Consider the following 16,568-nt stretch of genomic DNA (forward strand, 5'->3'; position numbering starts at 1 on the left):
TTTTTATCTTCTTATATAGTGGAATATTTTTTAGTCATTTATTACCTGGAACCTTTTATCATTTCCTGAGGTGGGCGTTTGTTCATCCTCAGCCAAACATTTTCATCATCTCATGACCAGGAGGTTTATGTCATTTGTGACCAAGAAATTTTGTTTCTCGACCTTTATAATTGTGTATTCTGGGTTCTTTTATCATCTCATGATCCAGGATTTAGTGTCCTCTTGTGACTTTCAAGTGTTTATTGTCTCATGAGCTCTAATATATTTCATCTTATGACCTTAATGCTTTTGTTACCTCATGAACTGAAAGCTTTAGTCTTGTGGTCTGAAAACTTTTGCCACCCTATGACTTGAAATCTATTATCATCTTATTATGTTGTTTTCTAGCCTAAAAATCTTGTCCATCCATTGACACACCTACTTTTAGCATCTCGTTGGATGAAAGCGTGTTCCACCTTATGACATGGACACTTTTTCACATATTGATGTAAGGCTTTGGTTATCGTTTCATCTGGAAGCCTTTGTTTTGAGCACCAGGTTTGCCATTTATGGGGCCAGTAGGTTTGTGCAGAGAGGTTTTAGCACACAATCATAGCTCAATGAATATTTCTACCCAACCTAGAGATGGCCCTTTACCCATTACTCAAAAGGTACCAAAGGACTCTGGGGCATATTATCTAGACAGGCGATAAAATTAGCGCCGCTTTAGCGGCAGAAAACTGCCGCTAAAACGGCTATAATGGGCTTGATAATATGCTCTACGGAATTCCAATTGAAGCCCATGTTAGATGGCCTTCACATCTAACATAGGCTTCAATTGAAATTCCATTTTATCGCCTGTCTTGATAATATGCCCCTTTATTCTGGACTGCGATGGAAACCACAGATCTGCAAGGAATGCACTCCCAGACAACCTATCATACATTAATAAATACAAATGCCAGCAAAAGAGCAGAGCAGAACATAACCTTAAATCGACCTTATTTTTCTAGCTATCTAGGTGAGGCAATTGCCATCTCACAGGGGGATGAGGCTAAAATATAAGGTTTTACTCAGGAAAAACGTATTGGAATCATTGCCGGGTTCTTCTAACTCACTCTTTTTTGTCTGTAAGGAGTGATGTGATACCGACACTTGTGGAATCTTAACTCACAGGTGCCCAGTGTTTTATCATCTCCTGTGGAGTTGGGACATTTTGTATTAAACCTGTAAACTGTGCGAGAAATCTCCGACTTGCCATATCTGCTAGAGGGGCCAGGCTGAGCATAAGTGGAGGTCTCAAGGTCCTAGCATCTTAGGCAACATTTTCCAGCGGCCGATGTGTCGCCCACCCCAGATCTTGCCAAATAAGCAGCACAGACTCTTCTTAAACAAAAAAGACTTTTTATTGCATGAAATCAGCCCTCTGAGAGAAGCCTCCTTTCAGGGGAGCGTGAAAGAAAAAACATATATTTGCACAAGATGCAAGAAGTGCCTGGGAACAGGCATCCTCAACCCTTTAGCACCGCGTCTGGACTTTATTGTTGGGGCAGGCTCTAGGATGAATGTCTTGCAGCCATTTCATTGGCTGTCAGCTGATTGAATGCCAGAAGCACTGGGAGCCCATATTGGATTCTGGCAGTGTACAAATATTTGATATGAACATTCGGCGTGAAGGTGTGCTTTGGTTGTTTTTTCCTAGTTGTCAGAAGGGTGTTTAGCAGGGAAAGCAGGGAGGGCAATTCACGGGAGATAGGCAGAGGATGGGACGGAGCTCAGCCTTTCCTGGAAGCTCATAGACCTGGTCACGGTTACAGAAGAACCCTCTGGTGACGCGGGTAGTGTCGCACCCGGGCCCTTGCGTCAGCCGAATTGAGGGAGGTGCGCAACACTGGATGCAAGTGTCAAAAAAGCGCATTCCTTATGAAGAGAATTTAGTACTCCCCTTTGCCAATAGCTACCTGGAACTAAGTCCCATAGAAATTGGCATGGCTTGCCAGGAGAGGCTGAGCTGACGGAAGGCACTTGGGAACAGTGAAATGTTTTGTTGGGTTATTCAAGGCTTGGTGAAGAAATCGGATGACTCGGACGTGACCTTCCCGTCTTTGGTCTCCACTGTCTTGACCAGGACAGTGCGCTTTGTCCTGGAGCTCTCCAGTGGTGCAGCATTCACAGCGTAGGCGCCACTCGAGAATGTATTGCCATATCCCGATCCAAAGCCGCTGCCGCTGCCGCTGCCGCCATATCCGCCACTGCTGTATCCACCACCGTACCCGCTGCCGCCGTACCCGCTGCCGCCATACCCGCTGCTCACTGCGGAGAGTAAACCAGAAAGATTCCTGTTAGTCGATCTTTGTGCCCACAGACTGCAGTTCTCCTCAGATGCCACTTACTTCAGGGGCTCAAGTAGATCACAAAGCAGGATACAAATAACACAGACACAGACAGCGGCCTTTCGAATAAGGCAGAGAAGGTAACATTAACAGTAAGGAGGAACTTGGGGCCATATTATCAAGAAAGGGCGATACATTATCGCCGCTTTTATCGGCAGGAAACTGCCGCTAAAGCGGCGATAATGGGCTTGATAATATGCCCTTGTGAATTCCCATAGAACCCCAGGTTCTGGTGTTAACCTGGGCTTCTATGGGAATTCACAAGGGCATATTATCAAGCCCATTATCGCCGCTTTAGTGGCAGTTTCCTGCCGATAAAAGCGGCGATAATGTATCGCCCTTTCTTGATAATATGGCCCCTGGTCATGTTCTAAAGACTTTTGAAAAGGGGCCTTTATCCTTTAATGAATACCGAGGCCCATTCCATACTAAGTATTCCCTTTTGGCTATCCCAGCCAGGGCAGTTGATGACATCTGGTGCTACACCCTGATGTCCCACTTCCTTCTCTGCACACCCCTTCTTGCCGCTGGCCAACCTGGCCTTCAGATTCCGCATAAAGCTAGCATACCTGAGTATCCGGAAGTCTTCGTCTGAATGCTCATGTTCTGCATACCCGATTCCAACCTGGGACGTAATAGAGCAGAGTTACACACCATTTGCGAATATATGATTATTACATGATAGGCTTATGTGGGACAGTGCATTGTTCATGTCACACAATTACAATACGATAACAATAGGATGACTGACAGGAACTTAGCCTTATGCATGAACTGGCCCCGCCTGTTGATCAGAGTAACTGCATCCAGAATGGGCATTGAGTAATTCACTGTCACTTGGAATCATTTGTAAATTTATGTCTGAGGAATTGACTATAGTGGTACAGTGATGTCAGAGCTTCTTTTGGACAGATAGCCACTGAACAGAAACATAGTATGTTGTTTTTCTTAATGAAGTAGGCCTATTCTGCCATGACAGTGGGTGGTGTCCCAGGGTAAGGAGCATGCCTTCCAGTGCTTATTTTGAGCTGGTAATTTCCGGTACTCGGCACTGGCACTTAAAGTGTCAGAACTGGTACTTATGACAGTCTATCACATGGTGGTGCTGTCTGTTTATACATTAAAAATTACTAATTCTGGCCGCCCAAGCCATTCTTCTAGCTTTGGGTATTCTGGAATACTCCAAATTGTCACCCTTGTAGAAGCGGCATGGTTGGTAGTGGTTATTGTCAGAGCTGGCAAGGGCAACGGATGGTGTATGATGCAGTTGCCTTCTGACAAGGGCCCTGGTAATTCTTTTTTTTTTTTACACATTAAACTCTGACATCGTTGCATATTTCTGTCTTGAATGGACATGGTGGCAGCCTACATTTTACAACTGGTCTATTGCACCAACCTGTTCTCCTCTCCTTCCAGCAGCTTCCTGTAGGTGGCGATCTCAATGTCCAGGGCAAGCTTAACGTTCATCAGCTCCTGGTACTCGCGGAGCTGGCGCGCCATGTCCTGCTTGGCCTTATTCAGGGCTGCCTCCAGCTCGCCCAGTTTAGACCTGGCATCTTTGACAGCAAGTTCTCCACGTTCCTCAGCCTCAGCGATGGCTGCCTCCAGGTTGGCACGCTACAAAATAAGAGGAAGGTCACTGGTCAATGTCAAGCACCTCACAGGTTCTTAAAATATTATGCTAGGGGCCACAGATATTGAAGAATAAAAAAATACAAGATGGGAGCAGTTCACGTTATAGGATTTTTGTAACACTGACATTCAAGGGCAGAACTTGGCATCAGGAAGAGAGGGAAAAGGAAAATAGCTTAGAAGTAAATCGACACCAGCCCTCTCCCCGCCTCAATGGCGGTGTTGTACGTGGTTGTTAAGGAGACCCAAGTATCACTCTGGTTTTCTTTACCCTTTCTAGGGGCCACAGATGCGCAGGGCTGGACTAAAGAGAAAATCTCCTGTCTCAAGCTGCAGCCCGAGTCTCAAGAGGGAGATATGTGAGTTGAGGAGGTGGGTGGTGGGAGCGAGGAGACTGTTGGGCCACTCCAGAGCACACACAACTACACCCAACTCTTGAGTAATCCCAACAGCTGTTCTATACACAAATTGTGATTTATTCTGTGTCTGATCATTTAAATAGATACACAGATATTCCCAAAGTGATCAAATCTTTACAAATTCTATTTTACTGTTCATGACACAATAGCATTGATTGGGTGGGACTGCTGTCCAGCGCGACTCTGCCCACATGCTCAGAAGTCCCAGTCTGGCTGTCCCTGCAGTCCCTCCCTGTATTATCCACCTTCATACCTGATTTTTAAGGGCATCAATTTCAGACTGCAGCCTGTTGATCACGCGGTTCATCTCTGCGATCTCATTCTTGGTATTGCGTAGGTCATCGCCATACCTGCCAGCGGAGGTCTGCAGCTCCTGATACTGATGGTGGGAATCAAAAAGAAAGAGTCAGCATGGTAGGAGAAGCTGGAGCACCTCGCATGGGGCATTGACTCGCGTCTGCGGGCAGGGCTAGCATAAACTACGCTGGCAGTTCGATGTGCGCATACTTGAGATTCATCAGTTCCGGGGCTCACTTGAAGCAGCATACACCTTCTAGGACTAGCTGATCTGAATCAGACTGGATTATACTGTTTTATATTGGTATGTATAACATGATTTCCAAACTCCTTGAGAGGCCTACAGCGTTTCCATCACTTACATATGGAAGTTGTCTGCCTGCGATAAATGCTAGTGCATTGCTTCTCTCTCTAATTCATGGCAATGTTCTCATCCTTCTAAAGCCATCAAGAATGTCAGGAAGGGGACCAATGTTTACTTGTGATAAAGAAGCGGGAAATTATGAAGATCCGGTAATGTTAGGAAGGCGAGTGTTGTTCTTGGCACCTTCAGACTCCGCAGTGGCCTGCAGGGCTCATGCTCTAATGAAGAGGGGCACACAGATAAACACACGCACAGAATTATTTACCTTAACTTGGTACATGCTTTCAGCGTCAGCCCGGCTCTTGTTGGCAATCTCCTCATACTGCGCCTTGACGTCGGCGATGATGCTGTCCAGGTCTAGTTTGCGGTTGTTGTCCATGGAGAGGACGACGGAGGTGTCTGAGATCTGGCTCTGGAGTTCATTCAGCTCCTGTCACATTCAAGAAGGCACAGGTTATTGGCTAGACCTGGATCTCAGGTACAGTACCTAAAACCCACTGACTGCCTCTGAAATGCCATTGCAGTGTCTCTGCACTTACAGATCAAGTGCCTGATTTACAACTCGGACGGACGGGTTACTCCATCACAATGGTGACTGAAATTCCAACGACAAAATATAAATCCCATAGGATGTAATGGTATTTATATTTCAGCGGACGAGATATCCGTCACTGTTTTGACAGAGTAGCCCGTCCGCCGAGTTCTATATCACGCCCCAAATAAAAAATGGCACTGCCCCCCCCACACGCAATATGACTGTATCCTCAAAACATTTTAGGGAAACATTAGCTATGTCATAACACTACAATGAATTCAAAAACAGATTCTAGACTTAAAGACCACAGAACTTTAGCAATTGAAGAAAGGTAATAAATTGAGTGATCACCGTAAACAAATATCATATTAAGAGCTAAGACTGATGGTAAAAGATAATTAAATGTTGAAGGCAGAACAAAAACGAGAAATCTTCCTTTGTTTTTCCTGATTTTGATTTCATGCCTCATAATTTAACAAAAAAGGAACTTCAAGACAAGCTTTGATGCTGAGTTTCTCCCGTATGTGTGAGCCTAACATCTGCTGGTTGATTTTAGTGAGTATGTTAAACCTTTGCCCGCTGTACTCTAAACTTTCTGGGTGTCTTATTTCATGACACCCAGGCTCGTATTCAGTGAAACAAATAGCTAGCGAGCTACCAGCAAAGGCTACTGTATCTTTGAAACTCTCTCCTGTAGGATTTTAATCTGGTGAGAAATCATTCAGACTTCCAAAAATGCTTAAAAGCTTGGGGGCAGATTTACAAGAAAGTGCCTCAACGATGCTCCACAAGCCCTTTGGCTGCGCCACACTGCTGCCCTTACAGAGCACAGGAACACAACATATTTACAATAACATGTTGCATTCCTGTGCTCTTCCCTGCACTGGTGCACAAACAGCTGCCATGCGCCGGCGCAGGCACCCTTGCACAAAACAATCACCACAAGCATTTTCCTCTTTCAATACGTGCTGTAGAATGCAGCACACATTAAAAGAGGAAAAATGAGGAGAAATGAAACCATTTTCCCTCGATGCGCCTCACTATGCGGGCCCCAGGGCTGGACTGGCCATAGCGGGCACTGGGCGTTTCCCCGGTAAGCCGCCAGGGAGTGCACAAACAGCTGCCATGCGCGGGCGCAGGCACCCTTGCACAAAACAATCACCACAAGCAATTTCCTCTGTAGAATGCAGCACGCATTGAAAGAGGAAAAAATGAGGAGAAATTAAAACCTTTCTCCTCGTTGCACCTCGCTACGCGGCCCCCAGGGCTGGTCTAGCCATAGCGGGCACTGGGCGTTTCCCCAGTGAGCCGCCAGTGAGGGGGCCAGTTTTGGTGTCCCTAGGGGGGGGGGCCTTTTTTGTTACCGAGGGTAATCAAAATCGGCCCTCTGTAACAAAATCGGCCAAAACCGGCCCTAGCAAATCGCTCGGCAGCACTCCCCCACCCCACCCCCCTCCAGAGGGGCTGGCCGGTGCTAGGGCTGATTTTGGTTCCCAGTCCGGCCTTTGCCACCACTAGGGTGGCATAGCATACCGACGTATTTCCAAATTTACGATTCTTCATAAATCTGGAAATGTGTCTGGTTCTATGGGTGTTGCATGGGAACACCCAAATCAACACCCATGGAACACCCCTTTCAGGCAAAGTGCTGCGTGTAAAGGGGCCGTATTTACAAGGACAGAAAAAGCCACTCAGGGTGGCTTTTCCTGTCCTTGTAAATATGGGGCAGAGAAATGCGCTGACAGAGCGTCACAAAAAGTGACACACTGGCAGCACAAGGGGATTGCAAATCTGCCCCTTGGTGTTTTTACCAGTGATACTTCCACAACAAACCCTGGCTGAAGCTTCATTCTTGGGTTTTTTATGAGAACTATAAGTTTTTACATTTTTTCCATCCTCTTTCTTGCACCAAGAGTGTCTATAATATCGTATAGCAAAATATAACATACACAAAAGATGTGCACAGTATATGGTGCTACGGTGTGCTCTGCTTTTCCCTATCCCTTAATGGAAGATACTGAGGCAGAGGAGCAACGCCCCACTACTCTCTAAGGACTTGACAGCGGAAAAAAGAAATGATAATAACACAGCGTTATTATCCTTTTATTTTTCCTACCGCAGTGGCTCCGTTGGTTATTTGGGGGCAGAGCTGGGCTCCGTGATTCCAAAGCACTGCAGGGGGAGGAGTGGTGGGCACTCTGTAAGTGTGCATGAAGCTTTGACCGGCCGTCTCTCACTGCCTGTCCTGTCCGATAGTCGAACCACGGCCCTCAGCCCAATCACAACACTGCATTGCAGCATTGTGATTGGCTCTGGAGAGCCTGGGAGCCCGGTGCTTCCTGCTGCCAGACTCGGGGAAGATGAAGAGGACAAGGTAGAGGAGCGGCCAGCGCGATTCCAGGTAAGAGTGTTTTTAAAAAAATATATTTTTATTAGGTTTTCTAAAATCTTTTTTATCCCCCCACCCTACCATTCCCATCCGGTAGCAACCGCTACTGGAAATCTGGTTTGGATCCTTCCTAAAAAACAAGTTACAAGGGCGAAGTTGAGGCTGGGCATGGGTTATAGCAAAATAACAATTTACTTGACGGGTTCAAAAAATCAAGGAAAACCGGCCATTCTACAGGTTCGTAGTGTTGTTTGCCTCCGTTGTCATTCCTGTTTGCCAAGATAGCTTTGATAAGGACTCTTTTTCTGTGCAAAAATGTCTTCATGATTGACCATTATAAGTTACAAATTTCAGAGCGAGGCCTCCTGTGTGCTGCTCTTAGATGCAGAATATGACAAAGTACCACAGAGGAAGCACGAGCCTCACCTCCGCATAGAGCTGTCGCAAGAAGTTGATTTCATCGGTCAGGCCTTCAAGTCGGGATTCCAGCTGCACCTTGTTCATGTAGGCCTCGTCGACATCCTAATGACACACAATAACAACAAGGCGGTTAAAGTGAGGTATTCGTGGTACATGGAGAAGAAAGGAAGGAGGAAGCTCTTAGGAGGCAGGCCTGGCTTGACTTCATACCCCCCGCCCGCTCAAGGAATAATCAGACAACTCGTGTTTGGTATACAATGGGTCATATTCAATGGATTTCCAAATGATTTAAGGGAATTGCAATAATATAGCTATTGGTAAGCACCAACATTAATAGATACAAAGATGCCACATGAAAGCATTTGTGCTCAACTGCCTACTGCCCTGAGGGCCTGTTTAGCAGAACCCTCAGGGCAACTGTCCCAGGCACACTGGTTCAGACTGTCCCCACATCCCATGGACAGCAGGAGATGTCGATAAAAACACTTAAGTGTTGTGCGAAAGCTACTTGCTCTTACAAAAGGGAAAGTTGAGCCCCAGTGGCCCACACATGGGAATATATTACACGTTATTAATCTGCATTAACACTAAATAACAATGTTTGCATCCCAGAAAAGGAACCAGGGCGCTACTAAAATGTGTTCCAGTCTCTGGAAGATGAGCTGAGGATGACGAAAGAGGGTAGCTTTATTGGCAAGGATTAATAGCGGCACCTCATGCAACCAACACACATCTGTGATGCCCATGTAACTTCTGACCTATACATGGTGACCCAGAATTAGTCCCCTAGGGGACAGCAGGTCTAGAGTGATAGTATCCCTAAAATAGTCCAATGACCCAAGTCCTGGGCCAGTGTGGGAGTCTGCCCTCAAGCTGCGGCCGATACAAGCAGCCCCGCAGCTGGAAGATTGCTCACCTAAGCGCAAAGAAAAGCAGGACTCACCTTTTTGATGAGAACAAATTCATTCTCCATCTCTGTCCTTTTGTTAATTTCATCTTCATACCTGGATTGGGAGGAGATGGTTCAGTTAGTTCAGACTGACAATAGATCGTTTGGATGAGTTATGAACAGCAATAAAGTGAAAAACTTTTTTTAAGTGAGCAGATTGCTTCAAACAAGGTAAAGGTGAGTGTGAGTAAACTGTTTCAGTTGTGAGGCTCAATAACCACCTTGGAGTAAAGGGTCCACAATAAATAAGAGGAAAATTGAAAGTGAAAATGAAAGTTAAGCACACTTTAGCAGAGGGCACTCCTGACACTGCACTTGCACCAAAAAAACAAATCTAAGAACCGTGCTACACAGCTAAGCAGCTAGCATCACCCTTGCTGTGAGCATCACTATTACAGTGACCAATCAACAAGTCTGTCTCTACTCATACTGGACAGTGAGTCACCTGAGGCCCAGTTCATGAGACTATTTAAGCACTTGTGGGGTGCTAATTCATGAAGCAAATGCATAACCCTACATATCCCATGAAAGCTATATGTCTTAATCAATAAAAACACTATCAATAAACACGATTGGCTGGTTTGATGCTCAAGGTAGCCTTGTTAAATGGGCATCCGGCATCGAACATTAGACGTTCGTGTTATAATCCAGGAGTCAACAGGTTCCTTTGGGAGCTCTGGAGAACAATGCACTGGTGAATCTAGAGGGGCAGGGACAATGCAGATAGACTCACTAGGAGCGAGAGTCACCCATAGGTGCATTGTAGATGATCTTAGGAGCCCAGCTTTACGAGTACTATCTTGAGGTCTCTAACTTGAGATGTTCCGATAAGGCACCACCTTAAGCGATCAACGACATAGCCAGTGGAGTTTGGAGAGTGCAGTAAAACACTGTACAAACCCTTGGTCCAGTGTCATCTCAGCCTTTAGAGTGTCTAGCTGCATCATGGCCTCCTGGTACCTCTTCCTTGTTGAATCCCTCATCCCTCCACAGACAGGTTGACAGACAGACTCCCACTCCCCCCTTCCCCCATTCCTCTCACTTGTTCTTGAAGTCCTCCACCATGCCCTGCATGTTCCCCAGCTCTGCCTCCAGCTTGTGCTTCTCTTGGCCCAGGTTATCGAGCTGCCGCCGCAGGTTGTTGATGTAGGCCTCGAACATGCTGTCCATGTTGCTGCGGGTTGTCTTCTGGTTCTGGAGGAGGTTCCACTTAGTCTCCAGCATCTTGTTCTGCTGTTCCAAGAACCTCACCTAAAGACAAGAGACAGTAAGTTAAGACAAATAAAATATATGGGGATTCAGTACACAATGTCGCTATATATTTATGTATAGTCTCTGTAACATGCCAGCATGTCAACTTCAGCCCACGTCACAGCACAGAGGAAAACCAAGTGCGTTCATGTAGGGATTGGCAACTGGATTTGCAAATCTTTCAATGTGACCAAAACGAAGCAGGGCACTGTTAATCTCATGTCCAGCCTTTGGTATAGAGCATGCGGCCAGCAAAGCATGCAACCTCTGAGGGGCAAGAGACTAATTACATCATCTCTGGGTCATCAGGCCAGCCTGCAACACTGAAGATAGCTAGGCCTGCATGACAGCACTGCATAGAAGGTCATTTTGATTACCTTGATGTAGAAAATCAATTGGAGTCAGAGAAGATAGCCAAATTTGCTCTCTCACTCTGAGCATTCTGAACTTCTCAGGCTGCAAACTGAGCTTTGCGTGCAGGGCCTTCCTTTACTTTAGATGTGTTGACCCAAAAGCATGGAAGCGGGGACCTTGTCCAGGTCGGTCAGGACAGAGCGTATCCACCAACCTAGCGATTGTCCTCGGAATTAAAAAAAAAATAGAAATACTTAACTAAGGCTGCTACTTGAGTGGGCAGGATCAGACTCCAATTACAGAGAAGTTGGAGTCTGTGTGTCTGGGTCATGCAGAGAGGAGGCACAAAGCTGTTCACACTGTCCTTGATCTAACCTGAGGTCCTCGCATGACTGATAACCAGAAGTTCTGTTTTGCCTTGCCTGAGCATCTTTCTAGCTTTTAGCCACCTCAGCAAATTGTTGGGTGCTGCAGCTTTATGTGTATGGATGATGTTACTGTAAAGTATACATTGATCAAAAAGGGAGGCATCAATCCCTTCAAGATTCCAAGATAAACCCAGCCTAGCTGTGATAAATGTCAGCACAGGACCACCTGGGATGCTTTTCAAGGCACGACCAAGGCTGAAGTAGAGTCCAAGACATGACCCAGGCGGAAATACAGTACCAGTCCATGGCCATTAATAAATTATATGCTGCTGTGCGGAGACCAGCTCCACATCCAGATTTGCTTGGCATATAAACATCATGCCCCCTGATGAAGCTCATCTTCTTCAGCAGATTAAACGGTTGGGTGGCAAGAGCATCACCATTAAAAGTTGCCCTTTTCAGGAGTGAATGCACATGCGCCTTATTCAGAAATCTGCACCACAGCTCCAGAAAAGGTTTATTGGTGATCCCTATTTTTTTTTTTTTACGGAGCGCAAACTCGCCCCATAGGTATCGGAGCGCTTTATACGAGCACCAGTTGCGTTACATGAGGACACATTCATTTTTGTTAGGCTTCATTGCCGAGACTAGAACCCGGTTCCCCAGATTCGAGGTCGACCGCCCTAGCCATTAGGCCAGCTCCTCTCCTTCCGAACAAGTCATGATGGACAAGTTTTTGGGTCACCTATTGTCCAATTGATCTCCCCATTAGGCACAAGGTGGTTCACCACTGAAATGGGCTGAATTCTTGCAGACTGAGTTCTGTCTAAGATTAGAGAAAGACCATGGCTGAACCTCTGTCCTGATAGCAACAGAGGAGTGATAATCCTATCCTCAAAAATGATGGAATTTATAACATCACAATTAAGTCATGCAAACAGTGATGGGTGTGCAGCTTGTGTGAGCAGGACTGCCGGTGGCTGCCAACATCTCCTTCCTGACTCCTCTTCAAGGAAGCAAAATTATTTTCCTAGAATATCACACTCTTGTATCCCTGAAATGGCAGGTCCTACTTAGTTTCCTATAGGTGTTTCCCATGTAAGTTCTCTTGCAGGGTCTGTGCTGATTGGAGGACCAATGGAACCTGGAAGTCACAACCATACTTGGGGTCTCTTGTCTCTTTCCATGAACATACATGTTGGGGTGAAAGACACAGAAGTCTCTCTATGTCCAAAAAAATCTCTCCACCTCCTACATTAATCCGAATCTTTTCAACGCCTATTTTGTTTTTCATTAGCAGCCCATTAAGCAATTGTATCATTAAATGAGCCCCTTGCTTGGAAGTTAATCTTTACATATTACCTGGGTTGTGTAGTCTTGATGAAGATGTCTTTACACCTTGTCCCCGGTGTTTGCAGGACTGCTCTGGGCATCTCTGCAGCCAACAGAGGTCTGGGATTGCAAGCTCCTTCGATGCAGGGCGATTAGAACCGTCCCTGTAGTTTGGAAGCCAGTATTCTCTGCTCCCTTTAGTGCACTCACAGCTCCGTGCTGAGTGGGTTCATACACGGACCTCTGCTGTATGAGTACACTCCCTGCTCCCTGGGTACTCGCACTGCTCCTGTACCCTGGAGCCTCTTGCTCCATGGGATATGTATCACTGCCTCCACCATTGGTGCACTTGCTGCTCTAAGTGTACACTCACTGCCTCCTGCATAAGTGTGCACTCACTGTCCTGGCTGCATTGTGCCACTCACCGCCCCCTGCTGCATGGCTCAGCTACAGCTCCCTGAAGTACGAGTACCCCTTTGGGTAAACTCACTGCTTGTTCCCTCAAGGGTACACACACTGCTCCCTTTTGCAGCGGTACACTCACTGCTTCCTGCTGCATTGGTACACTCACTGCTTCCTGCTGCATTGGTACACTCACTGCTTCCTGCTGCATTGGTACACTCACTGCTTCCTGCTGCATTGGTACACTCACTGCTTCCTGCTGCAATGGTACACTCACTGCTTCCTGCTGCATTGGTACACTCACTGCTTCCTGCTGCATTGGTACACTCACTGCTTCCTGCTGCATTGGTACACTCACTGCTTCCTGCTGCATTGGTACACTCACTGCTTCCTGCTGCATTGGTACACTCACTGCTTCCTGCTGCAATGGTACACTCACTGCTTCCTGCTGCATTGGTACACTCACTGCTTCCTGCTGCATTGGTACACTCACTGCTTCCTGCTGCATTGGTACACTCACTGCTTCCTGCTGCATTGGTACACTCACTGCTTCCTGCTGCATCGGTACACTCACTGCTTCTTGCTCTATGGATACACTCACTGCTTCCAACACTATGGGTGCAATTACTGCTTCCTACTTTAATTACAAACTCACTACCTCCCATAGCATTGGTACACTCACTGCCTCCTACTCTATAGATACACTCACGGCTTCTTGCTGCAATGGTACACTCATTGCTTCCCACTCTATGTATACACTCCCTGCTTCCTGCTGTAAATGTTCCTTCGCGCTTCCCGTTGTAGGGGTACACACACTGCCCCACTTGGATAGGGACACTCACTAATTCTTGCTGTAAGGGTACCCACACTGCTTCCTGCTGCATGGGTGGTCCTACTTCTCCCTGCTCACTTGGATAGGTGCACTCACTACTTCCTATCGCACGGGCACACGCACTGCTGTCCGCTTCGTGGGTACCCTGACTGTTCCCGTGTTCCAGGAGCACGCACTGCCAGCTGGTGACGTGCCGCTGTCCTCTGCACAGAGTAACTCCTACCACCCTCGCCCCTGCCGCAGGTGGGCGGCCCCGCCCTATGGCACCGTGAGTGAAGGCCCTGCCCCAACCTTTGAACGGGCGCGGCCTGTCATGGCCGCTGCGAGGGGAAAGGACGTCTTTCTAAACTGTCGCTGCCGTGAACACTGGAAAACACAGAAGAAAGCAGGAAAGATTCCCCTTTGAGAAAAGCAAATTGGAGACGGCGTCATATGTCTGGCTCTGTCACATGGCAGAGCCCTGCGCAGCGCGTTCAAGGACACAAACTCGAGAGACTGGAACACGAACCAGACGGGAAGGAAAAGGGGGGAAACTTCTGCAAGAGGCGAGTTTTAGTGACTTCGCCGGAACTGCTCAACCTGTGGCAGCAGAGCCTCTCCACCCACCCCATCACCCCTGCTAGGCTGCAGCACCGCCTCTGTCCCTAGCTCCAGTACTGCCTTCACGTGCCAGTTCACCCTGCCTCCACCGTGCCGGGCAGTAACACTGACTCTCTGCCCTGGGCCTGCACAATGACGCATCTCAGACACTGGGCCCACCGCTGCCAGCACTGGACACCTTCTCGTGCGCCAGCACTGCTCGTGCCCCAGGACCTGCACAGCAGCCATTCACGTACACCGGTGCCAACACCGCCCCCTCCCCTCGGAGACGATATAGGGGCTCCCCTGCACCAGCACAGCGGGTCTTTCCCCGCCTAGTCTTATGCCGACAGCAGGCTCATCCCCCTTAGATCGGATACACCTGTGCCAAGAGAGGCGCCTGCCCCATTGCCTCGCTCGTGCCACCACGGAGAAGGGGTCTACCTGGGCGTGCCAGGGCAGCGCCCCTCCCACTGCGAGACTCTGCCTGGCGCACACCTCGGCCAGCTGTAACCGTGCCAGCTGCTCTGTCCCGTCCCCCTACACTGGGTGTGTCTCTGCGAGCAGACTGCCATGTATGCCCCTACACCACAGTCCTCAGAACCCCGGGGCATCCCAGTGCCAACCAAACTGTCCTTTCCTCCAAACCCGTGCCTCCTTCTGTCAGCAGGGCATGCATTTCCCACAGGCCAGGAGTCACTGACTTTGTCAGTAAACTAGTCTCTTGTGCGCTCTTTTCGGCAGCCTGGGTCGGTGCAGACCTGCCCACCCATAGCCACCTCTACCTGGGACGGTGATGTGCCCGCCTAACCTCCCCTCCCCAGTGAGAGTGTCTGCCTGTGCCAGCACAGGCCCGCTACACCATGACAGCTGTCACCAACACACACCTCCTCTGCCTGCACGAGTGCAACCACCTTCAAAGCACAGACCAGCCGGTGCCAGCACCAATGCCCCCTCCATATATGGGTGTGCCAATGCCATCACAGTCTCCCCACACCCAAGCTATGTTGCCACCTTGGCACACAGGCTGCACACTCCAGGGTACGTGTGCGCCTCAGTGTAATGTAAGCTTATTATACATTCCAGAAAGCAAACATCCTTTAAGCGCATGCAAGGCAAACGTGGGCAGGCCCAAGAGAAGCCGCTCGCTCTGGGATACGTGGTGGAGCCGGGATCGTGTCAGAGGCAAACTGGGTCTGCCCTGCCTCTGAGGGGCGTCCGATGAGCCCACTTCTGATGCCCTGACGGAGTTGGCTTTCGACTTTCACGTGCGTCCCATGCACGGTCCGGGCTGTGCCCGGGTGCCCCTGCGTCCGGGTGCCCCCGTGCCCGCGCACATGCCCCCATCCCACCCCACCGGCTCACCTTGTCGATGAAGGAGGCGAACTTGTTGTTGAGGGTCTTGATCTGCTCCTTCTCCTGGGTCCGCACCTGCTGGATCTGGGGGTCGATCTCGAGGTTGAGGGGGGCCAGCAGGCTCTGGTTGACGCTGACGGCCGTGATGCCCCCGCCGCTGCTGCCCGAGCTGTAGCCCGTCCGGTAGCCATGGCTGAACTTGCCGCCCCCGTAGCTGGAGCCCAGGGTGAAGGGGGAGCTGCTGGCCCGGGAGATGGCCGGGCCCCCGGCGCTGTACGAGAAGCTGCTGAAGTTGGCGGCGGGCCGGACGCCCGAAGAGCTGGTCTTGTAGACCCGGGTGGTGCGGACGGACATGGTGCGGGCTGGACGAGGCGAGGAGGGCGAGCAACAAGTAACGGAGAGGAGAGAGCTGGAGGCTGGAGCGATCCCCGGGGCCAGGAGCGCGCCTTTATACAGAGGGGGGACCAGGGATCGGGTGTCAGCCCTGCCTCAGTGGCTGCGCGGGAGCCAAGGGGGCAGAGCCAGTGCCGGGCACAGCCTGACACCTGCACAGCCCGGACACTCCCACTGCCAAACCCCTCCGGAGCCGGGGTGGGGGAGGGCTTCTGAGCGCATCCCGGAGGAGGCCCAGCCCGTAAACACACACGCACATCACCACGGTCACCACGGCGCAACAGTGCAGCAAGTGACGCCTGGCACATGCCAACATGCACCGCG

General features: G+C 49.1%; 1 protein-coding gene across 1 annotated transcript; it reads right to left on the bottom strand.

The window, feature by feature from the left end:
- Positions 1–1,366: 1,366 nt before the first annotated feature.
- KRT8 (keratin 8) lies at positions 1,367–16,368 on the bottom strand. The gene is made up of 9 exons (XM_078689167.1): positions 15,861–16,368; positions 10,420–10,628; positions 9,372–9,432; positions 8,435–8,530; positions 5,350–5,514; positions 4,677–4,802; positions 3,769–3,989; positions 2,942–2,997; positions 1,367–2,292 (listed from the first exon to the last, which is right to left on the bottom strand). Exons 1-9 carry the CDS (start codon positions 16,203–16,205, stop codon positions 2,036–2,038), a joined length of 1,536 nt encoding a protein of 511 aa, XP_078545293.1. The 5' UTR covers positions 16,206–16,368; the 3' UTR covers positions 1,367–2,035.
- Positions 16,369–16,568: the final 200 nt, after the last annotated feature.

Source organism: Lissotriton helveticus, chromosome 1_1 (genome assembly GCF_964261635.1).
Source record: "Lissotriton helveticus chromosome 1_1, aLisHel1.1, whole genome shotgun sequence".
In the NCBI taxonomy this organism is placed as follows: domain Eukaryota; kingdom Metazoa; phylum Chordata; class Amphibia; order Caudata; family Salamandridae; genus Lissotriton; species Lissotriton helveticus.

Bases quoted from the DNA above. Each gene is read 5' to 3' on its own strand.
- KRT8 (XM_078689167.1), bottom strand. From the start codon at position 16,205: ATGTCCGTCCGCACCACCCGGGTCTACAAGACCAGCTCTTCGGGCGTC. The intron at 10,629-15,860 runs GTGAGCCGGTGG...TCTTGTCTTTAG, and splicing joins TCGCCTCCTTCATCGACAAG to GTGAGGTTCTTGGAACAGCA. The intron at 2,293-2,941 runs GTATGCTAGCTT...TACTCTCCGCAG, and splicing joins GAAGACTTCCGGATACTCAG to TGAGCAGCGGGTATGGCGGC.